Raw genomic sequence first — 13048 nt, forward strand, 5'->3', positions numbered from 1 at the left:
GAAGTGATTGCTTATGAGGCAGCTCAAATGAAGCGTTATATGTATCAACTTACGAGCTAGGACAGGGGCAAGACTTGTTACCTCTATATATATCTAAATGATTTTTATTTATTTTTTTTAATTCCTATCACTTGGACCTGTCATGGTAGCTAGCATATGCATCTACAGTTATTAGTTGATAAAGACCACCTATGTTTAAACAAAACAGTCATCGAACTTGTAAGAAATTTAAAAAAGCATTTTATAATGATTTGGTTAATGTGCCGTTTGAAAAGGCTGGTAGAGGTATAGCATAAAGAATCATATACAGAAAAACCTAATATTAAATTTCAATTCTATTATTAAGAGCAAAAATTGATTTAATTAGGGAATGCAATACTCAAGGGAATATGGCATCTTGAAATATACAGAATGTTTTTTTTTTCTTTTGAAATTTGATTGCAGGGGTGGGGAAGAAGACGAATCAGAAGTTCTGAAACAAGAAAACCTGCTTTTAAGAGAGGGACTATATGCCGGCAGTCGTGTTGTTTTGGTTCGACAGATGGAAACATGGTAAAGACAACTAGCCGTCTTGCATTATCTTTTTAAATATTTCTATTTCCTGCTTTGACTGCTTTACCTCTGCAATTTGCAAATAAAATATTTGATAGTTAAATATTATGGCAAGCAAGGGACTTATATTCAATCATAATCTTCTTGCGTCAAATATGTCACGATATTTTCCAAGTTTGGAACCAACTAAAAGAATTCCATAGGCGAACCTTGTAATCAATATCTGCTGCAATCCAGCCGGAGATTGAGTAGTTGTAGCAGGACTAGGACTTACAGGTGTGGAAGGATTAGGAGAAGGACTTGGTCTCCTAACACCCTCCTCAAGCACATGGGCAAAGGAGCAACACGGGTCTTGTCTTTCGTGAATAGATCAAAACTATTACAAGAGAGTAGTTTAGTGAAGACATCAGTAACCTAATCAACTGAGCTGATATTTGAGCCAGTGAAACCTTGTCCCAAAAGTAAAGTATCAAGGCGAGAAAACCAAGCACTTGATTGATGCTTGTTTTAGACCATAAAAAGACGTACCCGGTTTGCAAACACGTAAAGGTAAGAACCAGGTCGCTGAGACATGAAGACTTTTTCTACTAGGGCACAGTTAAAAAAAGCATCATCACCACCCTCGAACCAGAGCTGTAGCCGAAACAACCCGAAAGCTTTTGAGACATTTGGACGATTAATGTCACTATTTCTATTTGATGCCATGACAGGAAGTTCCTAGAATAATTGGGAAGCTACGGATCCCTCCATATCCTGGACTATCTAAGAAATTGGTGGCTGTGCTCCCATTTCAACCAACATTTCAAAGAAAGCATCTCCTTCTTTTTGTTTGCAAAATTCAACTAATCATGAGGTTTAGGCCAGTGGATGTCATGAAAAGTCATCTTAAGCTGCTCTTCCAATTTCTAATTACTCAATAACCCTTTGATAAATATGCAGAAGGCTGTCAATGAATGATAATAGTCACATAATTCTTTACTTGATGCCGTCAGTTTTTTTCATTTTTCCAACTTCCTTCCCCAATCAAGATGAAGTCATGAATTTAGGCAAGTTGTAAAATGGTCAACAACTTGCGCCTAAGTAAGAGTTTTAAAATGGCATCGAGAAGCAGTGGGATACTTTTAATGCATAATTGTAGGACCATATGCTAATTCTTTTTCATCCATGGAAGAGGGGGGGGGGGCGAGAGAGTTAAATAAGACTGGTATATAGAATAAACCAAGTCAACTATTAAAACTAATATATTAAAGGGTTGTTATATGTACAACTGTGAAAGGTATATGAAGCCATTGATTTTCTATCTACCTAATTTTCTCCTCAGCAAACCTCTATTTACCACCGAACACCTTTTACTTTCCATCTGTTCTTCAAATTCAAATATTTCCCTTCAAACAGAGCATTCTCTAAATAAATAATAGTAATGGTGGAGCAGCCTCCGATCTGTGTCTCCATCTGTTCAATCAAATCCAACCCAACCCAGCTATAACCAATCTACTATCACCAAATTCCTCCACCTTTTTCCACATGTACAGAACAACACAAAAGCCCAAACCTCAAGCAAAGAATATGCCAGCAGCAGCAAAAGAGCAGTGAACAATAAAAATCTCTTGCCTAACACCAAATTGTCTTTTATGTTCCCACTTTAAGAATATGATCTGATCAATCCCAAATGGTATAAATTCCTTTTAACTAGGCTTCCAAGCGATAACAATACTGTCCCGGCAACCCCTGCTGTTTGATCTTCCCTTTCTGCCTCTTGATGGTAAACCAATGGTGGCAATTCCTTCACTTTCAAACTACTCATCCCTATTTTTTGTCTAACTGATTCGATTAGTTTAGGATCAGCCGCATTACCAATTGCATCTGTTACATAGAACACATTTAGAGCCATGTCTCTTGTTGTGGATATCTCAGCCCTAGTCACATTAAGACCATTCTCTCTAAACGTTCTCGTCACATCGGCTAAAAGGCACTGCCTATCGAGTGTACATAGTTCTAGTCTCACACCCTGTCCACCAAAAAAGTTCTCATTAACATTTATAATAAATGGCCTAACAAGTGCGGAGAAGCTCACTATAAATTGGAATAGAACAATCACCTCAGAAGCTCTTCTCTCAACCGCAGCTTGTAAGCATTGAATTACGCGTTGCCTCTCTGGCTCTGAACTAATTGGGGTTCCATCCGTGTGCCTAATGTAGAATTCCTGAAAGATATTAATTTAAATGAATTCAGTAAAACTAAAACAGACAATCAGGTTTAACAGCTTCATCTATAAAATGGCACACATTATACTAAGATGACTGATAAGTACCAGGTATGCTCTGTCTCCAGATGTTTTGATAGTGGCATGAAACACAATATATTCCATGTCTGTCAATGTGCAAACAACATCAAACAAAAGCTTCGTTCTGTCCCTGCACTGAACATTCACAACCGAATAGCCTCTCTCTACCCAATTTTGCACTGTCACTACAGGAGAATCACCACTAGGCTGCAAAATAGGATTTCTCTCATAGTCCCTATCAGCAAACATCATCTGATGCAACCTTCTCTCTGTGTGTGTGACTGCCATTGAAACCATAGTTTTCGCACTCCTAATATCATTGTCTCCCTTAAGAACATTCCTTAAACGTGCCTCTATTCTATCAATCTGTTGTGTATCCTCAATCGGCGACCCTGAATTGCAATCCTTCACAAACATTAGGGCCGCAATCCGGCCATTGTGAGTCCAAACTTTAGCATCGACCACGTTGCATTGCAAGTCAGCTAGCACAGCAAATACCTCCGAGAGAAGCCCAACCCGGTCGGTACCAGTTAGTTCTAGTGCTGTTAAACCATTAGAACCGGTTTTTCTCCCATAATGAATGGTAACGAGTGACTGTTAAAATACAAAACATGAAACACACTTCAGTTACCACTAACTTCCATCATTTAATTGTTAATTAACTAGTCATTTAAGGATAACAAATTACCTGCTCAATGTAGTTAATAACGCTCTTATCAGTTAACTTATTTCCGTTGAGATCAGTAACGTGAAAAACTGCAAAACGTAATTCAAAAGCAAAAGTAAATTAAAAGAGAACTTCAAAAGGATATGAAACTGCTAACGTGCGCATGTATACAGGCGCACGTTAGCAACAAAAAGAAAAATCAGCAAAGAAGATGCTGCTGATGTAACAAAAAGCTTACCATCCATGAACCACCGTCCATCAGAAGAAATGTATGCCTTCTTTATAGAAAGGTTCAGATCCGTGAGGACTTGAACAGCTTCAAGTAAAATTCCATGTTTTCTAGCACTATCCACCTGTAAAACCAAACAAAAGATTCCCAAATGATTAGTCAATTTTTTTGAAGAAACTATCGATGAATAGTCGTTTTTTTGAAGCACTTAAAAGAAGACTGGTTTGTGCTTTTGTGTGGCCCTGAGGGTTTCGTAGAAGGATTACCTTGACAACCGTCGCTTTGGGGCAAACAGCATTGTCGATGACGACTCTGTGAACACAGGAAGGTCCATGTCAGGGAAGAATTGCGTTTTACATGAGAGTTTAAATTTCAAAGTTAAGGAATTGCTGGAAAAGTCTGGTAAGAGAGGTTTTAAAGTTCCAGAGGCTTGAAAATCACAAGACAAAGTCAAATAATTATTTTTAAAAAATACAAGTCTTCAAAATTAATTTAAATTGGTAAAAAAGGAAAAGATTTGAAGGGGAGATTTGAAATCAGACCGCATGTGATGTGGGGTTGGCGACCAGTTTCAGGAAAAAAAATGGAAAGTTAAGATTTTGATGCCAAGCAAAAAAAAAAAATTAGCACACAAATTGTTTATTTCATTCAGTTGATACAGATAGGCTACAAATCAAGAAGAAAATCACAAGAATAATTGGCAGGAGAAACAATGAAACTCAAACAAGAAGGCAAGAACAGCAAAGAAACTCAAGAAAAGCTTTTTATAAAAAAAATCAAAAGTAGGCGAAAGCAAACTGATGAAGATTTTAAAGGAAACTAACCTGGGAGTGGTCATCCTTATTACAAGCTTCTCATATTCATCTAAACAAGCACTCCACTCCATTTTTGCAGTTTCCTTTCTTTCTAACAACAAAAAAACAGAGCCAAAGAAAGGTCTTCTCTTCCTTTTTTTTAAGACACTCAGTGTTTTCACTTTTCCCTTTAAAAAGCCTCAACAAACGACGAGATAGTCTAAGACCCAGCAAGACAGAGTCCGTAGCTCGGAGAAAAACTCAGAAGATAGATTCTTTAACACTCTCGCTTCTTTCGATCAAATCGACACTAAATCCACCAAACTCCAGCTTGTTGCCTTGTTTCTTTCTCTCTTGCACTTGCGCTGGCTCGGGCTCCGGCTACAGAGAGCTTCTTTTCTTTTGTTTTTTCCCCCCCTCTCTTCTCTCTCACTTAACTACTTATGCTTCTTCCAATTGCAAAGCACGCCTTGGTAGCCACTCTCCCCCTCTCTCATATTTATATTTCCCCATTTAATTTCTTTTTTCCGTTTTTAATATTATACTGTTATTTTTATTAGAGCATCGAAACCACGCCTACAAGGAAAGGCTCGAGTCACATGGCGTGCCTAACGCCTCATTCGCTCACGCTCACTTTCAAAAATAAAAGCACTGGTCCAGTTCTTGGTTGACATGTTGTGGCTTTATAATTTGCAAGTATATTTGTTCATCGTTCTGTGGCGGACTTATATTAATTTTTTAAAAAATATATAATAAAAAAATATTAACTATATAGAAAATATTTTAAACATTTTAGATTTGATAGCCATGTCAAATCCACACACCTTGCTGCCATGTCAGACTCAATCATCTTGGATCTATGACTAATATCAGACCTAAGCAAATAACAAATTAAAAAAAAAAATGTACATTTTAGTTGTCAAAAGAGAAAAAAATAAGGAAAAACACAAATAATATATTACTAGCGACAATCCAACCATGATATATCTACACACGTCGCACCATATAAAAAAGGACACGATTGTGTATCTAGTAATACGGCAAATAGCCAAATTGGACGTTTAAGAAAGTTGTCACCAGCCTCTTTAATGGTGTAGGATATTATCCACTCGTTGAGGCGTTTGAAATATTCACCATTAATTTTTCTATTAAAAAACTAAATAATACAACATGAAAATACTACTCTTAGTCACATATTATATTTGTGTAATTTTATTGTTGCAATCCATAGTAACACGTGTCTAGAGCGAAATCTCCATGTTATTTAACTTTTTTTATAATTAAATGTTATTCAAATTATATTTTATTTAAGATAATATTAAATTAATTTTTAATTTTTTTAAAAAAATATATGTTGATGTTAAAGATGAAAAAAATAAAAAATTTTATTATTTGATATATTTTAAATTGAAAAAACGCAATTTTCCTAGAATTTAATAATTGATAGCTACGTGTCACTTGATCCCCAATCGTGGTGGTTCAATAGTCCAGCTAGGACGACACGTGTGCACTTTAAAGGTGCTTTGCTTGCATTCGACTCGATAGGAATAGAATGTTGTTTGATTCTAGATGAAGGGCAAGGGCAGTCCTAGTGGCTGGCTATTCTTGTAGGTTCCTATTTTTGGTGAGAGTTGCTTCGTTGTTAAGGCGAGATTGCCGACTATTGTAATGACGTCCACACGTGACGTCGACATACGTCGTTTCGTCTCTGGCTTTCTCTCACAAGTGAATTTGTAGATAAGAGTTTTGGAAGTCTTGATTTTTTAAAATATTTTAAAATAATATTTTAATATTTTTTTATATAAATACAGTTAAAATAATTTAAAAATAATTTATAAAATAATTTAAAGCAAAAAAATTTCAATTTTAACAAAATACATATTAAACCTTAATACCAAACACCCCTATAATTCTCGGTGTGTATCTTTATGATTAAAGCTACTGGATTTTTTATTTTCAACTTTATTATATTTTTTTAAAATTGAATCCAAGGCAAAATTAATCAATGATTACATCAAAAACACCAAACTAATCTTAAATTGGCAGCACTTAATGTAATGATATTGAACAAATTTATATAAAGTTCAGTTGATTTTGACAAGTAATAAATTTAGAATGATCATAATATCTTTTAAAAGATTTTAAAAATTAAGTGAAATATTGAATTTTTTGTAAACTTTGAAGGGTCACAAAAATCCTCAAACGTTTCATTTTTCATTTTTTAATTTATCCCTGGTTTTGTTTACAGTTATCTATAAAAATCAATTTAGATTTTGAAATTTAGATCATATACATATCTAGGATAATTCTCATATAGTATACGTGTGTGTGTTAAGATATGTATGAGATCTTGTGTTATCACTTGACATCAATCTAATTAGATATAAACATTTATCTTAAAAGTTGACACAGAAGTATACATGATTCATCATAGAATGGAAATAATATCAACTTGATCTCCCTCTGTATTTCTCCCCGTACTTTCGTATAATCTCGGTATTAGATCCTGCTGTACAAAATACCAAGCTTTACGGAACAGTGTAGGAGGGCAAGCGAATAAATCAAGGTGTGTGATCTCACGTGGATGTCTTTAAATTGGTAGGGGCATGAATCGGCGCCATGAATAAGACCGTGTATACGGCCACTCCGTCACAACGACGACAACGGAATTGAGGTTTTGAAATCGTTTAAACTTCGACACCTGTCGAGCGTATAACTAATGTCAACTCAAATTAACCCATGCGACAGCGGTCCCATCTTTGTCTGCTTATAACGCGCAAGCATGTCAGAGAACACGTACGCCGGTTGCTCCGCTGTCTCTGGTCACCACCTGGCTGCATGTTACCTCCAAAAAAGTAATTCACAGTTAACAATAAAAGCTACCCTCTGTCACGCCGCAATATTATTACCACTTGGAGCTTTTTTAATATTGAGGGAGGTTTATTTTTTTAAGTGATTTTTTTGTTTTAAAATTTATTGAAATATTTTTTTTAATTTTTAATATTTATATATTAAAATAATTTAAAAATACTAAAAACATTATTAAAAAAAATTAATGCATAAATAAATAAACTCTTAAATTCATAGTGAGAAACCTAGCCTATTTAAAAAAAAAACACCATGTCGCATGGGTAAATTATTTTAACTAAATATACGTTTTACTTTCTCACGTTTCATTGGAAGTGGAGTAGTGTAATTTTTTATTTTTTTTCATTTGTTCCTTTTGAATTTTTTTTTATCTGGATTAAGTTTTTATAAGTCCAACTTTGTAGTCAAATGCTTACAATTTGTAGAGAAAAGGCACAGTTGAAAAATTAAGAATCAAAGTGAAAAAAGTGAAGTGACCGGTGGCAATTTTATACCTGGTGAGAAAAGTTTGAGTTGGTCCTCCTTCTTTTCTATTATAAAACTTTAGTTTTAGTAAATTCAAATTCATTGAAAAACTTTATTTTTCTAATTTTTTTAGTTTATAAGTTCGAGAGAGGAGAAAGGAAAATGTCAAATGACATTGATTCCTCCAACTAAAATAATTGTTCTATGTATCAACAATTTCATTTAATAAGAGAAGTTTTGATAAAAATGTTATTCTATATTTAAATTGTTCAAGAAAATAGATTTGATTTTGAAAAGTTTTTTAATTTTGGGTCAGGACATCATCATAACTACTTTCAAGTAGAGTTGTTCATGATCTGGTTCAGTTCGGTTTGGGTTAAAAAAACAACCAAACCAAAATATGTTAATTTTATGAAGCATGATTTGAACTAAATTGAAAACCAGTTCAAACCGAATCGATTTGGTTTTGTCAAGGTCGGTTTTTTAGGATACAAGATGAGAAATCTAATACCAATAAAAACATATATAATAATTTTTCAAGAGTCAAAACACGCAGAATATTTTTTATGCATTCAAGCATAAACAGTGAATACTCATGTTCTTAAGAAAATCTTGCAAACAATACTCACAACAACCATCTTTATGAGCTTTATAACACAAATGGTTTTAACAAAACAAGGATGTAAATTGTTTTTAATTTTATTATTGATATTTTATTGATTTTGAATTGATCTTTTTTAAATTGTTTCTTATAAAATTATTACAATCACAAACTAACATCTCAGCTTTTGTTTGGTGTTCAATTTCATAAGTATTTATTTTTAATATAGTATAATTAAACAAAAATAATAATTTTAGAACAAAAAAAGTTAGTATTCCCATTGGGATGCATCACCTGAACCACGGGTTTGATATGTTAACACATGTTCACCCGGATCTTTTTTAATATGATTTTTTTTAATTTTATCTTCTAATATTAATTTGATTGAGAACTAAGTTTTATAATTTTGCTATCTAGTTTTTTTTAGGTTATCATAGTCTCATGATCTACACTGTGGGTTTGACAAGTTGATTCGAGTCAATTCAATATTATATTGTCTTCTTATTTTAAAAAACATTATCTTACTATTTTTTTAAAAAAATATCATTCAATGTATATCAAAGTTTGAATTCATGATTAGATTTTTTTCTACTATAAAAAAATGCTAGCAATACATAAAAAAATAAATAAAAATTAATCATGCCCATGGCATAGTCTAGGACAGTTATCTATTGAACACTAATGGTGGGCTTTTAAAAAAACACGTGTCTATTAAATTTTACAGGTTATAGCGATTAAAAAAACATAATCCTCTTACAAAGACAATTTTATTTTCTTACATTGATTTTATTATTAATTTGAAGGCTACTCGCATATATTATTGTAATTGATCATATATTTATTATTATTACTAGAAAATACATAGGCGTGTTTGTAGCATGCGCCATCAAGCAACACATGCAGAATCATCTAGTCACCAAACGTTGCATTCCAGGGTAGTGTTTAAAAGATCTTGATGCCCCTTGTATAATTGGGGCGACAAGTGCACCAAAATTGGCTCTAGTTTCTAGTTGACAATCATTTTTTTTCTCTTTCTCTTCTCTTTATTCTTCTCAAATCCAGTGTCAAAACCTTTAAAATTTCAAATCAACCCCTTCAAGTTTTTTTTCACTTAAGTTGATTCAAAAAATTTACCGTTGCATTTTATCTTTTAACATTAGGTTGTTCAATAATTAAACATTATAATTTTATTCAGTTGCTTTCAAATACTCTTATCATAGGTTTAGAGATTTTACATCTTGAATTGAGGGGCTTGCTTTTTTTTTTTTTTAGTTTTTGCCCTTAAAAAATTTATTTAATAGAAATTGAGCTTTAATTATTTTTTTTTAATGGAGTTAACGCGTTCTTGTTTTATTTATTATAAATTGGCCTTTGAACCTTTTTTCCCTGCTTTCATTTCAAAGATTGCAAATTTTAAAGATTAGGCAAAGTATTAGAAGATTTACCCAAGTTTGCCTTTTTTTTTTCCTTTTAAGCTGATTTTTTTAATCCTTTTTTAGAGCATTTTTTTTTTATTTTTTATGATTTACCTTTTATGGGGTTATTCTTGAGTTCATTACTAGAGTCAATAATTTCAAAAGTTAGCACGGGTTAACTTTTGTTTTTGTTGTTATTTTTTTAAAATTATTTTATTTTAATTTCAACTTTCAACATTCGATTTATATGAAATTCATCTTCATGCTCTTTTTTTTTTTTTTTTTACTTTCATTTCTATTAGATTATCCCGATCTTATGGTCATGGTCTTGAGGTTAGTGGGTTAATAATACGAGTTAACTCGGATTTTTTTGTTGCTTTTTTTAATTAAAATTTTATTTTTGTTTTCATCTTTCAATTTTAGGTTATCCGGTAATTAAGCTTTATAATTTTATTTATTTTACTTTCAAATGTAGTATCTTGGCATCACAACTTGGTCATAGATTTTGATCTTGATCTAAGTATGCTCGGATCTAGATTTTTTTTTTAATTATATATGTTTTTAGTTATTATCTTTCAACATTTAATTTGTGAGTTAATTTAGTTTAACCTGGTTTTTTTTTTTTTTTAATTATTTTTTTCAGTTTTATATTTTAATTTGAAGTTATTTAGTAATTCAAATAATTTCAGGACATGTCCTTTTTACTTTTTATTATTGTAAATTTTTCTTGTCAATTTATTTATTATTATTGTAATTTAATATTTATATTATTTAAATTATTAATTGAATCGTTAAGTCGAGTTAAATTTTTTTTTTTCTTAACATTTCTTTTATATAATTGTTTTTTGGAAAGCTCGCAGTGGCGCTACTGATCTACTGAAAACTAAGGGTGGACTCTTAAAAAACAATGCGTCCGTTAGAATTGACAGGTTATGGCGGTTAAACTCTTTTTTTTATTATTATTAAAAAAAGAAAGAAATAGTATGGGCAAACCCTCTTCTCTTTATTTTGGCGGGAAGCGATATCCTCCCGCCAAATCAGACGATAAGAGCGATGATAGTCGCGGGAAAATATCCAAATCGGTGAAAGATATCTTGGACCACGTGCTTCCGGTGTCTTGGGGTGGAGATTACGATGGCTGAGCGGGAGCACTTCTGGTGTACCTCTGATGTTTTTTCAGTTGAAGGTATTTTCGAAGCACTTCTGTTAAAAAATGGCTCCATCATTTTATGATTGGCTATTAAGTAGCATCCGATGCATTTATAATACACCTTTTTCCTGAAAGCGTGCAGTCTGATGGAAAGTCGAAACAATAGCTCTAAAGGAATTTTGAAAGAGATGGAGATGAAAAAAAAAAAAAAAAAAACCTTCTAACAACGTTTCAACCATATTCTATATTTTTAATCAAAGAAACAATGTGCATTTATTAACATGTAAATGACCGATTTGAAATTTTAAATAGCCTATTATTAATGTTCACAATATTAAAATAAATATGAAAAGGTATAATATTTAAAACAATATTAAAATCAACATGATAATTAGCCAAAATAATATTACAAGAATGATAATAAAAAAAAAACTCATAACTAAAAAAATAACACCATGAAATAGTATATTTGAGCCTATTTATGTTTTTTGCGATAATAAATGAATGGATCAGCTTCATGAATAACACATTCCATTTGTCTATGTGATCTCATCGTCATAGATAATATCATCTAGGCTCAACGTGTCTCATATTATGACAAATATAAAATGATATGTCTTGAACAAAAAAAAAAATGCATAATAACAAGCAAGTTCATTAAAATCATTAAGATCACGAAGATCAACCGCAACACGTGACCATCATGGAAGAGTTGTCTAACCTAATATTAAGCTTGGTAGTGGTTTCACCGGTAATCACAACAAGGAGGCTAACAATCTATCCTAGGCTGGTGGTTCGTTAAAAAAAAAAAAATAGTAGAAAGACTCATGAAGATGAGTGGAAGATGATTCATGGTGTTTTGATTGAGGATTGGAGATTGTTTTCAGTTACTGGAGGTTGTTTTTTGTGATGGTTTTTTGGTTTTCAAGGTCATTTCTTTTAAAGAAGCGGTGACCGTGGAGAGCATATGGGTTATACAAAGAGAATATCTGATGACACCAGTTAAAGCCACGAAATTTTTTTTTCATATCAATAAGTTTTATTTTAAGAGAAAAGTTCCACTTGGATGTTCTTCGGCATTTCCATTATCTAAGTGAGTAGATTCAAGCTTGAGATTTTTTTTTTTTTTAATTCAAGTTGGTTTCAAGAAACTATCTTTTGAGTTATTTAAGTTTATATATGGGCTTATGAAGACCTATAAGGTGTTTTTTTTGTGGGTCATTATTTTTTAAAATCAAATATTTTTAATTTTAATTTTTTTATTAACATCAAGTTGTTTGGAAATTAGACATGATTATTTATATTAATTTATTTTTTATAGGATTATCATAGTCTCGTGATTCAAGTTGCAAATATGATTAGTTAACTCGGGTTGATTCAAGTCAAATCAACATATTATTATCTTAATATTTGAAAAAAAAAATTATTCAGTATATCAATGTCTTGATATTAAAAAAATAATTATAAAACATGCACAAGATTTTGCATCTATATTTTTTCTTCTCTTAGAAAACACAATATCAATGTCTAAATATTTTATTTCGTGTTAGAAAAAAAACTCAACCCACGGTGGAGCAACTTGTTTGTCGGTTGAAACATGTGGAAGCAATTTCAGTTTTTATTTATTTTTTCGGAAATCCCTCCTTTTTCCCCATGGTCCCTGCTTCTTGGCGCCAAATTCAAAACCGCATTCACATTTGAAAACCAGGCGAGGCGGATTGGATTTCTAATTCTATACAACGGCGCCTCAGATCTCTCCGGGAGACACTGGAGGCATGTTTTCATATAACGTGTTGAAACATGTTGATTTTTAGGCCTAAAAAATCTTATTTTGATTTGCTACTGGATTTGATTGGGTTCCCACTTCGTCAGTTTCTTTTTTTTAAAGGTTTTCGCAGAGCAAAAATTAAAATATTCTGCCTTTCGTCCCACAGTTTTGGTTGGTCCCGAATAAGAAATTGCTTGAGGATCTCCGCTTGGTCAGAAAATATTGGCCGTCAAACTAGGTTCCCGAATTGAAGAT

At 32.3% G+C, this 13048-nt stretch overlaps 1 protein-coding gene across 1 annotated transcript; it reads right to left on the minus strand.

Annotated features, from left to right (window-relative positions):
- Positions 1-1759: 1759 nt before the first annotated feature.
- Positions 1760-5085, minus strand: LOC118028737 (ACT domain-containing protein ACR8). Its single transcript, XM_035032443.2, has 7 exons — positions 4557-5085; positions 3999-4044; positions 3742-3856; positions 3525-3592; positions 2864-3430; positions 2651-2755; positions 1760-2560 (listed from the first exon to the last, which is right to left on the minus strand). The coding sequence occupies exons 1-7, from the start codon at positions 4616-4618 to the stop codon at positions 2195-2197; spliced, it is 1329 nt and encodes a 442-aa protein (XP_034888334.1). The 5' UTR covers positions 4619-5085; the 3' UTR covers positions 1760-2194.
- Between the last annotated feature and the right edge of the window lie 7963 nt (positions 5086-13048).

This window comes from Populus alba, chromosome 3 (genome assembly GCF_005239225.2).
Source record: "Populus alba chromosome 3, ASM523922v2, whole genome shotgun sequence".
In the NCBI taxonomy this organism is placed as follows: domain Eukaryota; kingdom Viridiplantae; phylum Streptophyta; class Magnoliopsida; order Malpighiales; family Salicaceae; genus Populus; species Populus alba.